The following is an 18,352-nucleotide window of genomic DNA, read 5'->3' on the forward strand; positions in this document are numbered from 1 at the left end:
CCTCAGAGAAGGGCAAATGGATAAAAGGTTAAGAAATAATGCCCCAATATTAAAACAAAAACAAAAACAGAAGCTTGAAGAGGCAGCTGGGCGGCAGACACAAAACAAACACCCACAGTGTTTTAACTTTGCAAAAGCCCCTCTTCAAGAGGAGATTAGTGACTTGAACAGTGTCACTAGGTATCAATAGGGGCTGGGAAGGGCAGTGGTTTTCAATGCCCGAGCTTTTGACGAAAGCAGTAATGCGCTCCAGGTGTGGTATCGGGTGATTTTTAAGAGTTTTCCTTAATAAGGGTAAATATCAGTATTTGATATTATAACACCTTAGCATGTTTTTCAACTTTTGAATGAGAGGAGGCACTTACCCATTCTCTTTTTCTTTATGCTGGGCTTCTAAAGTTTAAGAGATATAGTGGCACATACCTGTAATCCCAGTTCAGGAGAGGCTGAGACAGGAGGATCGCAGGTTTGAGGCCAGCCTCAGGAACTTACTGAAACACCCAGCAATTTGGTCTGGGGGTATAGCTTGGAGGTAGAATGTCCCTGGGCCTTGGGTTCAATCCCCAGTACAGATGATGATGATGATGATGATAATAATAATAATAATAACAACAACAGCAATTATTATTATTTTCAGGTGTACAACCTTTTGTTCCAGGCCTCATTTTTCTGTGGCCACGAGGCAGACAAAAGCAGGCTGTGGTTCACTGCCCTGATAGGATTCACAAATCAGTAGCAATTATTGTATTTTAATACTAATCTAAAATGGGGATTTGAAACTTTTGACTTAGTTTCTTCTTGTCGCTGGCTGATTTGGAGGGAACAGACTGAGATATATTGAGACATTCAGTGCCTAAGAAAATCAGGTTCGAAAGATCCAGAAGCATTGTGTGCCCTGCATGTATGAAAAATAGAAAAAAACTAAACTAGTGGTCTCTAGGATTGTGCTTGGTAAGCAGTTCTCAAACTAGAACTAGCCGCAGTGTCATCCAGAGGATTTACTGAGGCATCGATCGCTACATGGTGCCTCCAGAGTTCCTTAGAGTGTAGGTCTTGGGTTTAATCTCTAACACACACACACACACACACACACACACACACACACACACACACACACACAGAAAAATAGCCTTGCCCTCTCCAACTTCTTAGTTTTCAGCCTTTGGAACCCAATCCCTTCATTTGCAATGGAAATGTGACTAACCTAGTTTGCTGGCTGGGGATGTCCTCATGTGGGTGTCCTGTGGGAAGGCCTCCTGCCTCCTTCAGCACCAGAGACCAAGGGCAAGAAGACCTCCCGCCTTGGCTGCCTGTGGAAGAGGAGGACAGTTTCAGGTCCAGGATTTAAGTGGACAGTACTGAAGGATGCAGGGGGTTTGGAGAATCTGGGGCAGTTTGTGTAATACGGAGCGAGGGTTTGTCCTGGCTGATGACTTTAAAGATAGGCTCTACATCTTCTTTTCTCTTGTCCTCATATTTCCTGACTCCGCTGTTCGAAAAACAGACAAGAGTTTACACTATGTTTTTATGGACCTTAAAGTTTGAAAAAAAATCATGAATGTATGACACACTTATTATGTAGTTTGGAAACTGTACAAAATTACAACGCCCCAAAATTTATAAAATCACAGACTGGTTACCTTTACATGTTTAATTCACTGTGATTTATAAAAGCATACAGAACGTTTTTAATTCGGCTTTTTGAACCTAACCCATGAAAGTGTTAAATAATCTCCGTGCCCAAATGGAATATTATGAACAATATCAACAGAGGAAAGAAAACTCAGTGGCACAAGAGAACAAGCGAGTGTTTTCATTGTCTCGGTTTCCCATCTGTTGGAGAGAATGTGTTGGGTTCACGGCTCTTGCTCCTAACCACGGCCACACACAGAGGAATGTTGTTCCTAATACCTCTGTCCACAGGCAGCTCAGTGGCTGCCTGACTCGAACCATGAACGTTTCTCAACAAGTCTCCACGAGGCTCAGCAGAGCAGCCAAGGGCGGCCAAACCCGCCTTCCTCCCGTGGCTACGCGGGCGCGCCTCCTCCGCAGGTCCGTGTCAGAGGCCGGGGCCTCTGCAGTTTGTGTTGAAATCCTGCATGTGACAATATCCGTGCTTTTCCTTTAGTGGATCCACGCTGAAAATCCAGAGTGGGACAGGATTCTTTGGTTTGCAGGGAAAGGAGTAGGAAATCCACTCAATTATGCCCTAATCATTATTAAAAAACAACAGAGAAACCTCTTATTACAATTACTATTTGGTATCTATCCATGGATGTGAGGGGTGATTTATTTCCACCTATCATCCTGTCCCATGCTCACTTTTATTGCAGTTTTATAAAATCAAATAAAGTGTTTCTTCTAGCCCGCTAAATAGTCTGATAAGATTGAGGCACTCGTTTCTTGCTAAATCCATTAAACATGGCAAAGGTCAGAATGCGGGTAATTCCCATCTGCTCCAGCTGCAGTTCAGACCACAAAGTGCAAAGTACAGCCAAGCATTTCACAGTTCATTCTGAGTCTGCTATTACTCATTAAGAGCCGGTGTGGTGGCGCACGCTCGCAATCCCAGCATTCGGGGGGCTGAGACGGGAGGATCTGGGTTCGCGGACAGCCTCAGCTACTTAGTGAGGCCCTTTGCAACTCAGGGAGACCCTTTTTCAAAATAAAGAATAAAAAGTAGGGCTGGGGGTGTAGCTCAGAGGTGCAGTACCACAAAAAATAAAAATAAAAAGAGGTAACTGAGCTTAAAGAGAACAGGTACCCTGGGGTCTCCTCGGCACCCCTCTCCCCTGCCCGCCTCTGGCTGGTTGGCCCTGGTCCAGAAGCTGTGATGAAGAATCCTGGGTGTGCATCGGGATCTTCCAGGACCTCTTCGTGCACCGTTCAAGTGCCAGCTTCTGCCCTTGACTGGCTTATGATTCTGTACATCCCGTTGATAAGAAATCCAGTTTATATAAAGTTTGGCAATCCTTAGTTTAGCAAACACACCATCGCCATGATACAATATGCAATGATGTTTTTAAAAATCCTTATTATTCACCAGGTGTGACTGGGTATGCCTGTGATTCCGGTATTTGGGATGCTGATTCAGGAGGACCCCAGGTTTGAGGCCAGCCTCCAGCCTCAGGAACTTAGTGAAACCCTCAGCAACTTACAGAGACCCTGTTTCGAAATAAAAAGGGCGAGGGGTGTAGCACAAAGGTGTAATGCCCTGAGTTCAATCCCTAGTACAAAAAAATTTGTGTTACGTATTATGACGTGATATTTTGTGTTATATGATTATATATATATATATATATATATATAATCTTTTCTTGGGAAATCAATTTCTTAATGTCTCACATATAAAGTGTGTTCTAACCTTCTAACCTTGTATCTATTTCTTGGGCTTCTAGAAATCCCAAGTTTATGAACTGAGAAGGTTGGCTATAGTGCCCATTTCATAACAACCGTTTTAAATTGTCCTTAGGACGGTTGAACAGTTTATGCCAATCAGCTGGTCCACACTGGGCAGGGAACTCTTTGGGGCTGGGGGAGAGAGAACACACATGTTTTTTGTTTATTTTTAGGCCGGGATCCATTTAAGTTGATTCAGACAATCCTGTTAAAGTTACTACAGGTCACACTGTATATTAAATCGGTGGGCTTTTTTCTGATAAGGCCATGTCTCCATAATACTTCCAATCTCTCAGTTCTGTCTTTAAGACCTGTCTCCAAATCCCGCAGTCTTTAAGACCTCCCCGCAGATTCCCAAAGTTGTCGATACCGCCCCCTGGCGGAGAATCTGGGATGATCGGAATAATCCCAGGCGGTGGTACCCTGGTTTGCAATGGGGTCGGGGTGTTGAATAAAAATAAGGGGGCGGCATTCGGGAGGCTGAGACCAGAGGATCTCAGTTCACGGACAGCCTCAGCCACTTAGAGAAGCCCTCTGCGACTTAGTGACACCCTGTTTCAAAATAAAGAATAAAAAATAGGGCAGTGAGTGTAGCTCGGAGGTCAAATGCCTCTGGGTTCCATCCTCAGACCCGCAAAAATAAATTAAAAAATTAAAAAATAAGGGGGCGGTAGAAGCACCTAGGGTAGGTGCTGATTTTTTCTGAAAGGGGGAAGTAAGCCGGTAACTTTGGGTATCCTTGTGCATGGATCTTTTCACGTATGTGGGTCACTGAATCTCCTTTCTGAGGCACCAGTAGCCGGGTCTGGTGCCTCTGGCCCAGAAACTGTGGCGCTCACTCCTGCCTCATGCTCAGTCCATCTCCACACCTACCCGGGGGGCCCCAGGGCCCTCCCGGTTTCCTCTTGCCTAGAACCTTCACCAGCAGCCTGTTTCCTGCCAAGTGAGTGCTGAGATCTCAAGGCGGTTCCTGGCTGGCTGCTCGCCATTCCCCATCTCCCTCTTAGAACCTCAACGTTCCAAGTTTTCTCTACAAGCTACCAAGATAATGCCTTGTTTCCTTTGTCTGGTAAGCTCTTTTTACTCTTCTTACGTAGTTATTACCCACTGAAGTTTGCTGCAGGTAACATCTGGTTCTTTACCTTTCCTTTTGGGTACTAGGAATGGAACCTGGAAGCATTCTATTTCTTTTTATTATTATTAGTTTATTTTTTGGTGGTACTGGGGTTCCTGGAAGCCCTTCTACCTCCGGGCTACACTCCCAGCCCTATTTTTATATTTTTATTTGGAAACAGGGTCTCTTAACCCAGCGCGGCTGGTTTAGAACTTGCGCGATCCTCCTGCCTCAGCCTCCCAGGCGCGGGGATTACATGCGTGCGCCACCATGCCCGCCGAAGCATCTGAGCTACATCCCCAGCCTTATTTTTTACTTTGAAACAGGATTTTGCTAAATTGCCAAAGGCCTGGCCCAGTTCCTGAGGCTGACCTCAAACCTGTGATCGTCCTCTCTCAGCCTCCCAAGTACTAGCACTCTAGGTGTGCAGCACCACGCCCGGCTAAGCCTGTTTCTTAAAGCTAATACCCATCTTCCATGTATGACTGAGACTTACTGTTCACACACTGACTCTGTGAACAAATGACTTCTAGCTCAGGTCCTCTGTTAGCAGGCATAATTGAAGTCAGTCAGCAGATTAAGAGATCAACTTGACAGTCACTCTTACGCTTTTTGTGTCTCTAGTTGCCAACAAGTCAAATTAGAGTGTCACAGGTTAACATTTTACCCACAATGTTATATCACACCTATTGTTTCATCAGGAGCATAAATTAATCATCTTCAAAAGGATATCTGTCTGTCAGATATATACACAACTAAAAGTCCTTTGCGGGATGCATTCTCCGTTGCTATTGTTTTTCCTACAAGTTCTGAATTTTCTAAAATGCCTCCACTTCACCATGCATCATTAACTTACCTAATTTTATTTAAATATGCTGACCTTTCATACTCCCAAATCCTTCTTTTTTTTTTTTTTTTTCGGTACTGAAAATGGAACACAAGGGCATTCTACCTCCAAGCTACACCCCCAGCCTTGGTCTCAGTGAGTTGTGGAAGCTTCACTAAGTAGCTGAGGCTGTCCACCATCCGCGATCCTCTGGTCTCAGCCTCCCGAACGCTGGGATGACAAGCGTGCGCCACCACGCCCGGCTCTCCAAAATCTCTTAAAGTGCCATTAATCCTCAATCAGAAATACCTGCTTGTGGTAAGAAAGCCATGAAAGACTAACGTGGTATCCACTTCCCTGTGCTATGCAATGGAGTGTGGAATGACAGGCTTTCCCTAAAACAAAAAACAGATTATAAACATTTGGGGCTTTGTGAACCATATGGTTGTCACATCCATTCAACTATGCAGAGAGAGCACAAAAACAGCCATAAACAAATTAATGTGGTAGAACCCAATACAACTTTATTTACAAAGCAGGCTGCTCAGGATAGCAGTTTGCCGACAGTCTGGGTCGTTTGAAGACTTTTAATTCAGTGAAAGAAGATTTAGTTAGAACCTGTTCAGGTACAGAGACATTGTCTGCCCATACCGTGTAAAGCAATTTTATCCGAAGCAGAAGCTGATAGAATAAGACTATATCGAGCCCCGTTTGCTTTCTTAACAACAGCTCAGCACATCAGGAGCTACATCCCAGGTGATCCCGAAGTTTCTATGTGGTACCCTGGCACTAAATAACGAGAGCCATAAAGGTACTTGCAGGATCTTTAACAGTAGTACACTTTCTAGAAAATATCCCACAGTAACCACCCCATGGAACAAAAGCAGTGTGCCGATGATATTTAGAATAGAAATATTTATTAACATTAAAAGTTTAGAGAAACCCAGTCAGGAAAAGGAAGAGCTGCGTGGAGGGCTTTTGGAGACTCTTTTCAGATGGTGATGGTACAGAGTGGATTGGACCTCGGAAATGTGCACCCTGAACATTCCAGGTGAGAAAAGTCCAGCACTCAAAGTATGTTCACATTATCTCAAACATATAAAAACCAATATATATGAATTCTGTAATTTTTTGGGGGGCGGGTCTGGGGATGGAACACAGGGGCATTTGACCTCCAAGATACACCCCTTGCCCTGTTTTGTATTCTTTATTTTGAAACATGGTCTCACTGAGTTGAGGAGGGCCTCACTAAGTAGCTGAGGCTGCCCAGGAACCACCATCCTCCGGTCTCAGCCTCCCGAATGCTGGGATGACAAGCGTGCGCCACCACGCCCGGCTGAATTCTGTCATTTAATACTCAGTCACTATTTATTAAATAAGCACGTATGCCATGAGCCAGTTTTTACTCTAAGCAGTGGGAACGGAACAGTAAACAAAGTGGGCTCAACTTCCTGTGCTCAGGAGAGAAGCTGATATTCTGGTGAGACGAAGATAGATACTTGAGGGTCAAGGGCGTTTTGATGGCTGATGTACTTGGATTTTTAAGGTCATGGGTTTTTCCCCCATAAAAACGCTTATATAAAACAGCTTCTCCCTTTGCTTGTTTATTATTGTTTCTTTTTTAGGAAGAGAATGTTCTGATAAATTTATTGAAGTGGCATCTGTTGGTTTCCTACTCGATGACAAGGACTCTTACTAGGAACAGATTTAGTGTGAAAAACAAAAACAAACATGCAAATAGCCCTGTCCTCGTGTATCAATGCTCTAGTGGAGAAGAAAGAGCCTAAGACAAATAAGTAAAATTTATAGCAGGTTAGATGATGGCTCAGGCCTGAGGCAAGGGAAGAAATCAGGATATGCAATGGGACAAGGCAGACCTTTAGATTGGGTGGTCAAGAAAGACCGGGCGTGGTGGCGCGCGCTTGTCATCCCAGCATTCGGGAGGCTGAGACTGGAGGATCGCGGTTTACAGAGAGCCTCAGCTACTTAGTGAGGCCCTCCGCAACTCACTGAGACCCTGTTTCAAAATAAAGAATAAAAATAAAAGGGCTGGGGGTGTGGCTCGGAAATCGAATGCCCCTGGGTTCCATCCCCAGTACTGCAAAAAGAAAGAAAGAAAGAATGGAAGGGAGGGAGGGAAGGGGGGGGGAGGGAGGGAAGGGGGGGAGGGAGGGAAGGGGGGGAGGGAGGGAGGGAGGGAGGAAGGCAGGCAGGCTCCTGGAGATGATGGCTTTTTATGAAATCTCTAACTGAAACGATTGAGTTAGCAATGTCACGGTGGGGAAGGGGACATCTGTCTAGACAGAGGGATCAGCCAGCACCAAGACCTGAGCTGGGAGTGTGCCTGGAGTGTTCCAGGAACACCACGGAGGCTGCGGCTGAGTGCAGAAGATAGGAGCAGAGTAGCAAGAAATGAGGAAGGGTCACACCCAGCCTTTTAAGTCAGTAAGCAAGTTCGATTTTATTCTCAATAGTGGGAAGAGTTCTGAGCAAAGGAGAGAGATGGTCAATTTTGCAGTAAAATAATTCTTGCTGTTAAGAATATACAACGGAGCCAGGTGTAGTGGCACACACCTGGAATTCCAGTACTTGAGAGGCTGAGACAGGAGGACCATGGGTTCCAGGACAGCCTCCGCAACTCTCAGAAATTTAGTGAGGCCCTATTTATGGGGTGTGTGTGTGTGTGTGTGTGTGTGTGTGTGTGTGTGTGTGTGTGCTTTGTGGTACTGGGGTTCCTGGAAGCCCTTCTACCTCCAGGCTACACTCCCAGACCTTTTTTACATTATTATTTGGAAACAGAGTCTCCTAAGCCAGCACGCGCGGCTGGCTTCAAAGCTGCACGATCCTCCTGTCTCTGCCTCCCAAGCGCGGGGATTACAAGCGTGCGCCACCACGCCCAGCTATGTTTTGTGTTTTGTTTTTTTTTTTAATTTGGGGATGAGGGTGTCCCTCAGAGGTAGAATGTCCCTGGGTTCCATCCCAGTACCCAAATCAAAAACAAAACAAAATGCACAAAAGGGAGGCTCTTAGGAAGCCATTGCAATCATCCAGGTGAGAGACATGAAGCATCTTGAGACAGAAGGATTCAGAGGGAAGGACAGAGGCAGCAGGAACCAGGGTCCCCACTGTAGCGCACCTGCCACTGAGGCTGAGGGGACTCGGGAGCAGCGGCCATTCCTCAGCCCTTGTGGTAACCCCAACGGGAAGCTCAATGTCAGGTACATACTAGGTGGCTATATGTTGCTAAAAAAAAATGTGACCCAAATTTGTTTTGTGGCTGCCTTCTGCTATAGCTCAACACTTCCCCTCAACACTGTCCCTTCTCTGGTTCTTAATGTATGAATTAGCATCTTCAATGTCTTCTAATATTGTAAGAATGCTTCAATTGTCAATGGCCTCCATGAAGTTAAAGGGACAGAGTAATAATGATTCCATGGAACCATTTTTTTTCTAGACATTTTTGACATTTTTATGCACCGAGAGGACTGGTTGTAACTAAATTTAATCTCTCTCTCTCTCTCTCTCTCTCTCTCTCTCTCTTCATTTTTTTTAGGGAACAACTTAATTCTTTATTGGAGACATATAACATGTTTTATAGGAACCAGGAAAATCTGCATATTTTATATGGAGAGGTAAGCCAATCAAAGAAATGCAACACAGTTTGAATAAGAAAAGATAATCTACCAAAATACAAAGGATGAGTTCATGTTCATGACAGCACAAGTGGTCTGGGAGAAACAGGTGAATCTTTAACTTGATTCTGGGTTTTTAGACTATATATATATATATATATATATATATATATATATATATATATATATCTGCAGCTGGGCGTGGTGGCACACACTTGTAATACCCGCGCTTGGGAGGCAAAACAGGAGGATCGCGCAAGTTCGAAGCCAGCTGGCTTTAGAGACCCTGTTTCCAAATAAAAATATAAAATAGGTCTAAGAGTATAGCCCAGAGGTAGAAGGGTTCCATCCCCAGTACCACCAAAAAAAAAAAAAAAAAAAAAAAACAGACCAGAAACATCTGTGACTTTCACAGCATTTTGGGGACAGAGAAGCATTTAAATATAATTTTAGTGACATATTTGTTTTTTTAAATGGAATGTGAATTTTACTGGAAAACTATTATAATACTTTTTAAATAAGAAGTATCAAGATGTATACAGAAGGGTGTTCATTGTGACATTTGTAAAGGGGTGAATCTGAAGATACCTCAAGTCTCTACCAATGGGGGATCATTCAAATAAATCATGTCAAATTTGTAATACCAGATTTGATTTTGTTAAATGAATGTTAGATTCCAATGAATGTGTACTATATTGTAATATCAACAAATTTTAATATATTAATGAAACAGTTTAGGATAGTCCTGAAGCTAGAAAGCGTTCTTTAGGTGTACAATGAGCATGCTATTAAACGAAGTGACCTTAGGATTTCTCTCTTTTTCTTCTCTCTCTCTCTCTCTCTCTCTCTCTCTCTCTCTCTCTCTCTCTCGCTCTCTCTCCCTCCCTCCCTCCCTCCCTCCCTCCCTCCCTCCCTCCCTCTCTTTTCCCGTTGTCTCTTTGTCTCTTCCTCTCTCCCTCTCTCTTTCTCCCTTTCCCTCTCCCCCTCTCTTTTCTCCTCTTTCTCTTTTCCTTTCCTTTTCTTTTTATTCTTCCTTTCAGTTTTAAATTTTTAATTCTTTAGTTCTCAGAGGTTTCTTCTCTCATTCTCATATTCTGATTGGGCCAAAGACATTTACAAAATCTTTCTGGCCATGGGGAACATGGAATTTTCTACTCCTGATTTAAACCTTCAAGTCTGATGCCATACCATGGAATTTAGACCACCATGATTTGGCTTAAATATACAATTTGGAAAAAAGGAAATTTATGAAACCCTCTAACTTTTACTACTGAGCTTAAATGACTTAGTACAATTGCATACTTCTACTAAGTTACATTCCCAAATTTAGTAATACACTATAGGGAATAACTAATCTCTTTATAAAGAAGTATACCTAATTTTAAATCATTTCGGGTTTATCAGCCAATGAAATAATTAGCAGCAATATTTATTGAGCCCCTACAGAATGCCAACTCTTATGAATTAGGGATTATTATAATGTTGATTTTTGTAGCAGAGAAAGCTTATAGGTGGTCTGTAACTTGTCCAAGGTCACACAGCTAGGAATCAATGAAGCAGGGGTCAAAACAGGTCTGATCCCACGGTCTGGATTTTTCAGTGAGATTTCAAATGAGAATTAAGTAATTTATGTTGTCTTTCACAATAGTTAGTGTTATTATGAAATGATATTTTATAATAATATGAAATGCTATAATATTTATTGGATAACTAGCATGTAAATTTTCTTAGCTTCTATATTTTCCAAGGTTTCTACAAAAAATAATATATTACTTTAGTAACAAAATTTATTTAAATATGACAGAGAAACATATCAGAAAATAAGTTCTATAAGAATATTCTTTCTTATTACATATAATATATCATATATATATATTATATATAATAATGTAATGTATCTAAAGAATATTTGCTCGTTTTTTTTTTATTGCATAGTGTTTCCTTCTTTGGTTATACTATTGCTAATTTAAAATGAATTCTTCAAATGCTATTGGTTTTCTACAAATACCATTTCTGTGTTATGACATTTTTAGTGTGTGATTGCATACAGCATCTTTCCTTTTCTGCATATCTTTATGAGTTAAATTCACCCTTTTTTACAAATCAGTGAACAAACAGACCAAACTCCATTGCGTGTGTATATGATGTATCACTACAAATCTCACTACGCTATACCATTCCAATGCACCAGTAAAGATTACCTTTAAAAGTCAGTAAACAGTTGCTAAGTCTTTCACTAGCTGTTCTTTCTAACTTCTAGTTTAGTACAGTTTTTAAATCTTTTTTAATCTTTTTTTTTTTTTTGAGGGTCTGAGGATGGAACCCAGGAGCATTCAACCACCGAGCTACACCTCTTCCCCTATTTTTTATTCTTTATTTTGATGCAGGGTTTCAGTAAGTTGCAGAGGGCCTCACTAAGTAGCTGAGGCTGTCCACGAACCACGATCCTCCAGTCTCAGCACGTGCCACCATGCCTGGCTCTGTTTTCATCTTAAACAGTATTAGAGCATTAAAATCTTACTTAATCAGAGAATTATAGAGTTCAGAAGCATTTTATTTTATTTTTAGTTTTTTATTGGTACATTATATTCATACATCATATTGGGGTAAAAAAAACTTGTGTGTACATACAAGCACACATCATCGATTTAACCCCTACCCAATTCCCACCCCATCTCCTCCCCATCCAGAAGCATTTTAACAAAGTGAAGCCCCTGGAAGCTATGTTGTTACCATCATGATTTATTCACTTGCTGCTTATAGCCATTTTAAAAAATAAAAACGTTTCAAAAATATAATTATTTTGTGGATGAACTGAGAAGTCAAACAATTCCTCTGGGAATTTTTTTCACCTATAAGATTCTCGTGGATTAAATTTGTGTATCTTTAGTTAAAAGATTTGCCTCTTATAATAATACAAAACCATTTATGGGGATTGTCGGTTTCTTCCTTAGTCTGAAGATGGAGAACTAATTGTTGAAGGAATGCTGGACATCTTCTGGGGAGTAAAGCGACCTATACAGCTGAAAATACAAGATGAGAAGCAAATCTCTCCTCCTCCTAGGATGAGGTCACCAGATGCCTTTTCCATCAAAGGGTGAGCTATCTTTCATGCTTTTACTTCCTTAAATGACCTTTATATCTTTATTTATTTATTTATACTTTTGCGGTACTTGGATAGAACCCAGGGGCATTCTACCTCCAAGCTACACCCCCGGCCCTATTTTGTATTCTTTATTTTGAAACAGGGTCTCACTGAGTTGCGCAGGGCCTCAGAAAGTAGCTGAGGCTGGCCAGGAACTGCGATCCTCCCGCCTCAGCCTCTCAAATGTTGGTATTACAAGTGTGCGCCACCACGCCGGGCTTATACCTACTTCTAAAGAAAGGAATTTATACTTGTGCATAAATGCTTGTCACAATCTCATAGAGCACTCCGGCATCTCTATGAATTACGTGCTCGGAAGCGAGGGCTCTTTGAGATTAAGTAATTTGTGCAGGAGATCCAATCATCACATGACAAAGTTGGGCTGTGCTTTCCTGCCTTGGGCCCCAGAGTCCCTCCTACCTCTCCTGCACAACTGCCTTCCTCCACTGGAAGAGACGAAATAGCCCCGGACTGGTCTACAAAAACTGGGAAATAAAGTTTAAATTCCCTCTCCCCTTGGAACAGCAGGCATTTCTTGCTTTCTGAAAGAGAGACATAATTGTGCTCCCCATGGTAATCCTGATCCTGTTCAACAGAGCACAACAAAGTACACTCAAAGGCCTGTTTCAAAATAAAAAATATGGCTGGGGTATAGCTCAGAGGTATAAGGGCCCTGGGTTTCATCCCCAGTACCACACACACACACACACAAAAAAAAGTTAAATAAGTACACAGAACAGTTGACTATGTAGGTTTACATACCTGTACCTTGAATAGCCAAGTTGGACTTATTTTTTCCATTGCCCTCACAAGTTAAAACAAATTAATAAATATTCCCACCAAGAATCATACTTATGAAAGTTCCTTTCTTCCCTCTTTCCTTCCTTCTTCTTTTTCTTCCTTCCCTCCTTTCTTTATCACCCATAGCTTTCTAACTTGTCTCCCTTTTGAATATACCTTGAGATATGTAGCCTTTTCTGTATGGCTTTCATCCTCGTCTCCACCACTGGAACAGCTGGAGCTCTATAGGGGACAGGGTGGAGACAGAGCTGGCTGGCCAGGATAATTTGCCCAATCTGATCATTGGCCACAACTAAAGCAAACCAGATACCATCTTTAAGGAAGTCTACCCTTCCTTTGGAGAATGTATTTAAGCCCCACCAGGATCTTCACCTTGTCAATATTGCCCAAGCATTATGTCCCAGCAATGGTGAACATTGTGTCACTCTCTAAACATCATCAGGTTCCTTACTACCTAATGCTGCCTGGAAGTGTACCTGCTTCTTGACGCCCATTTGCCCCACTCTCTTCTAATCAGGCTTTTAAGACTCAGATTAGGTAACACATTCTTCCAAAAGACTTTTATGATCCTTCAGTTCCTAGGCACACTGACAACTTTTCTATATCACCTTTAGAGTGTGTAGTTTATTGTACTTTTTCTATTTTCTTTTTCCTTTTGGTACTGGGGATTGAACCGAGGGGCATTTTACCTGCAAGCTACATTCCCAGCCCTTCTTTATTTTGTTTTGAAACAGGTTTTCTTTAGGTTGCTGAGAGTCTCACAAGGCTGTTGAGGCTGTCCTCAAACTCCTGTCTTAGCCTCCCAAGTACTATAATTACAGGCATGCACCACCATGCCCAGCTAGTTCATTGTGTTTTTTTTTTAAGTGGTACTGGGGTTTCTGGAAACCCTTCTACCTCCGGGCTACACTCCCAGACACCTATTTTTTATATTTTTATTTGGAAACAGGGTCTGTTAAGCCAGCCAGGCTGGCTTCTAACCAGTGCGATCCTCCTGTCTCCGCCTCCCAAGCACGGGGATTACAAGCATGCGCCACCACGCCCGGCTACTCATTGTATTTTTATATACCTCTCTTGCCTTCTACAGTGTGAGCATGGAGATGGTAAAGGACAGACCTTGAATCATCTTTGCACCCCAGTGCCCAGCCCCAAAAAGGAAATTATAAATACAGCATCAAGTAAAATCCCCCAAAACCAGTAGCTTAATTACATCTGATTTTTTTAAATGCTTTTATTCGAGCCTTGTAACTATACATCACAGTGAGGGTCACAGCGACACATATATACATGCACACAGCACTTGGTGAGTGTCCCTCAAGATTCCACCCTTAACGCCCTCTTCCCCTTTGTACATGCTAGTGAGATTGCCGGTGATACCTTCACAAGCGGACATAGCATCATCTGAACTGTTCCCTTTGTCAAACCTTCATTTTCCCCTCCCCACCTCCCTCTCCCAACCCTCTCCACCTGTTCTACTGGTCTCCCTCTCCCCATTTATCCAAAGTCCTTTTTCTCTCTAGCTTCCATATGTGAGAGAAAACATATAACCCTTGACCTTCTGAGATTGGCTCGTCCCACTTGGCATCAGACTCTCTAGTTCCACCCATTTTCCTGAAAATTGACATCATTTTGTTCTTCTTTATGGCTGAGTCAAATTTCGTTGTGTGTATATACACTACTCTTTCTTTATCCATTCCTCTGTTACAGACACCTAGGTTGGTTCCATAATTTGACTACTGTGAATAGTGCTGCTATAAACATGATATGCACACACGTGTAACTATGCTATTCTGGCTGTAATTCCTTTGGAAAGACAACCAAGGGGTGGAACAGCGGGGTCATAGTGATTCCATTTCTAATCTTTTGAGGAATCCCCAAACCGGCCAGCATTAGTGGCTGTACTAATTTACACTCCCACCAACAGAGTATAAGAGTTTCCATTTCCCCACATCCTTGTCAGCATTTATTATTATTTGTATTCTTGTTAATTGGCACTCTACTTGATATTAGATGGAATCTCATAGTAGTTCTGGTTTGCATTTACCTGACTGCTAATGATGTTAAACACTATATATATATATATATATATATATATATATATATATATATATATATACATACATACATACATATATATTTTTTTTTTCAGTACTGGGGATGGAACCCAGGGGCATTGTACATCCGAACTACACCTTCAGCCCTATTTTTTAGTCTTTTTATTTTTGAATCAGGGTCCCACTGAATTGCGAAGGGCCTCGCTAAGTAGCTGAGGCTGTCCACAAACTGCGATCCTCTACTCTCCGCCTCCTGAATGCTGGGATTACAAGCGTGCGCCACCACGCCCAGCTATTTTTCATATATTTAATGGCCATTGTATTTCTTTTTTTTAAGAAGTGTCCATTCAGTTAATTGCACATTTTAATTGGATTATATGTTTTGTTTTTATTTTTGTTGTTGTTTTGGTTTTATGTTTATGAAGTTCTTTGTATATTCTGGATATTAGTCCTATATCAAAGGAGTAGCTTGAAAAAAGTTTCTCCCATTCTGTAGGCTCTCTTTTCAGACTCTTATTTGTTTCCTTTGCTTCATAGACACTTTTTAATTTAATTCTATCCCATTTTTTGGTTCTCAGATTTATTTCCTGAGCTTTGGGATTCTCATTGAAGAAGTCTCTACCAGTGCCTATATGTTGAAGAACTGGTCCTATGACTTCTTCTAGTATTTGCAAAGTTTCTGGTCTGTTTTCTAGGTCTTTGATTCATCTTGTTCAGGGTGAGAGATTGTAATCTAATTTAATTCATCTTTATAATAAATATCCAGTTTTCCAGCACCATTTGTTGAAAAGGCTGTCTTTTCTCCAACTCATGTTTTTTGGGGGGTTTTTTTGTTGTTGTTTGTTTTTTGCCACAAATAACTGGCTATAAGTGTGAGAGTGTGAGGATTTGTTTCTGTATCTTCTCTTCTATTCCACTGGTCTATGTGTCTGTTTTTGTGCCAATATCATGCTGCTTTTGTGACTGTAGCCCTGTGCCACACATCTGCTTTTTCGACAACTCTTTCTGCCATTTCTGACTAGTCTTCCATCCAAGCTAAGAACTGCCCAGGAGCACAGGGCCCAGTGTCACGAAGGAGCAGAAGGTCGGCCACGGTCAGGCAGCGTGGTGAAGCCGGGTGTCCCTCTCCTTCAGGCATTAAATGACTGAGAATGTGACAGAGGCTTATCAGTTTGTTTTGATTTTTGTTTTAGAGTTTTATTGGTGCACTATAATTATACAGCCTCTTTGACATTAAAAACTTAAAATTTTTTTTTGCTTCCTGAACTTCCTCATGCTGAGAATGGAAACTGAGTAGCTCTGGCTGGCCTGGGCAGGGATCAAGGAAACTGAGACCGCGACTTGTTTCTAAGGAACAACAGCACAGCTGAATCTACAAGTACATATTTCCTGGCTTTTGTTTCTATAAATTGTAACTGCTCTATAGGAAGGTAGAGAAACAAACTGGGCACTTCTCCCTAGACTGGGCCAAACTGAAACCACATTAAATTCTACCCACTCACTGTTTACAGTTTGCTCATCCGTGTGTGTGTGTGTGTGTGTGTGTGTGTGTGTGTGTGTTTCTGGGATTGAAACCAAGGGAATTCTACCTCTGAACTAGACCTCAAATCTATTTTATTTTTGTTTAGAAACAGGGCCTTGCTAATTATTGAGAGTATCACTAGTCGCTGAGGCTGTCCTCAATCTGCACTCCTCCTGCCTTAGCCTCCCAAGTACTGAAATTATAGGACTGCACCACAGCACAAGGCTAGTTTACTCATTTCTTTTTTTCCCTTTCTATTCTTTCTTTCTTACTTGCTTTTTCTTTTCTTTCTGGGGCTGGGAATTGAATCCAGGGGCATTCTACCTCTGAGATACATCTCCGGCCCTATTTATTTTTTATTTGTAAACAAACTTTTGCTAAGTTGTTGCGGATCTTGCTGAGCTGCTGAGGCTGACTTCCAACCTGCGATCCTCCTCTCTCAGCCTCAGGCACTGGGGGATTACAGTTGTGTCACAGCACAAGGTTGATTTGCTTATTACTTACGCTGGTAGGAAATGAAATCCAGCAGCTGGGATCCAGGTGAGTTTCCTGGCTTGGCTGCTAGTAATAATAGAACTGATTATTTAAATGACTAGAAGCATCATTTAAAAGTCGAGATTACCCATGGACCTTGCTTTGTAAGACGTATATGAAGCATGAATTTACAAAATTAGCATATTTTATATTACCTTTGAATATATGGCAAAGTTCTCTGAAAAGCCAGCTCCTTTTGATGTGTTATAATTTTTGATCTGTGCAAACTTAACAAATATGGAACAGTAATGGAAGGAAGGTAGTTGTAATATCACTTTAGGCCATCATTGTTTTGGAAGGCTGTCTTAAGATAATTTGCAGTTACTCAAATTCAAAACACTAGTTCCTAGTAATGCTAGCGTTTGGGGTGAATTTCAAGAGCTTAGGTAGACAAGGCAATAACAGTGCTTTCCATATACTATGCAGATAATAAAATAATAGCCTCTATAGCACCTATTTGCATTTTTCATTGTTTATCAGAAGGCTGCTGGGAAACAAATTGGAGTTATCTGCTATTGTTTCAAGTTGAGAATCACCTAGAAACCCCCAGCTGGCTGCCCTTTACCATGGTAACAAGATTAACTAGGAGAATGTTGGAAGTACGACTTTGTAATATATCAGATCTTTCTGGTGGGCAAGAAAAGAATCCTACTCCATATATACATATATATATATATATATATATATATATATATATATATATATATGTATATATGGAGTATATATATATATATGTATATATGGAGTAGGATTCTTATATATAAGAATATATATATATATATATATATATATATATATATATATATATATAGACACACACGCAAGAAAGCTTAGATTTGGTTGTGATTAATTAGTCAAGAACATTTGGGGAGAACAGGCTGAATATTCAGGCAGTAAGGCACAACGTAATTTGGAACAGCTTTTCCCTGGCCCCTGGTTTTCTAATGGAGTGTGGAGACAACCCAAGGTACTATGCTCTAGTGTTTGTTGTTGTTATTGTTGTTTTATTTGTTTTAGTTTGCAGTACTGGGGTTGGAACCCAAGGGCATTGCACATCCGAGCTACACTCCCTGCCCTATTTTTTATTCTTGATTTTGAAACAGGGTTTCACTGAGTTGCAAAGGGCCTTGCTAAGTAGCTGAGGCTGTTCCTGAACCGCCATCCTCCGTTCTCAACCTCCTGAATGGTGGGGTTACAAGCATGCACCACTACGCCTGGCTACTATGCTTTGTTTCAATCCAGTCTTAGACACCCTCCTTCTGGTTGCCAATCTTAAAGTACCTCATTTACCTTCAGAACCTAATTTTAGTTAGGTAAAGAAATTG

At 41.5% G+C, this 18,352-nt stretch overlaps 1 protein-coding gene across 1 annotated transcript in view; it reads left to right on the forward strand.

The window, feature by feature from the left end:
* Window positions 1-18,352, forward strand: part of RASSF6 (Ras association domain family member 6) — a gene marked incomplete at both ends in the record, with an annotated part of 48,580 nt that overhangs the window by 18,014 nt on the left and 12,214 nt on the right. The window contains 2 exons of the mRNA XM_080697220.1: window positions 8,893-8,971; window positions 11,926-12,068. Of these exons, the coding sequence (XP_080553346.1) occupies window positions 8,893-8,971; window positions 11,926-12,068 (222 nt within the window). The remainder of the gene's footprint in view (window positions 1-8,892; window positions 8,972-11,925; window positions 12,069-18,352) is intronic.

The sequence above is a fragment of the Muscardinus avellanarius genome (genome assembly GCF_963383645.1).
Source record: "Muscardinus avellanarius genome assembly, chromosome: 6".
In the NCBI taxonomy this organism is placed as follows: domain Eukaryota; kingdom Metazoa; phylum Chordata; class Mammalia; order Rodentia; family Gliridae; genus Muscardinus; species Muscardinus avellanarius.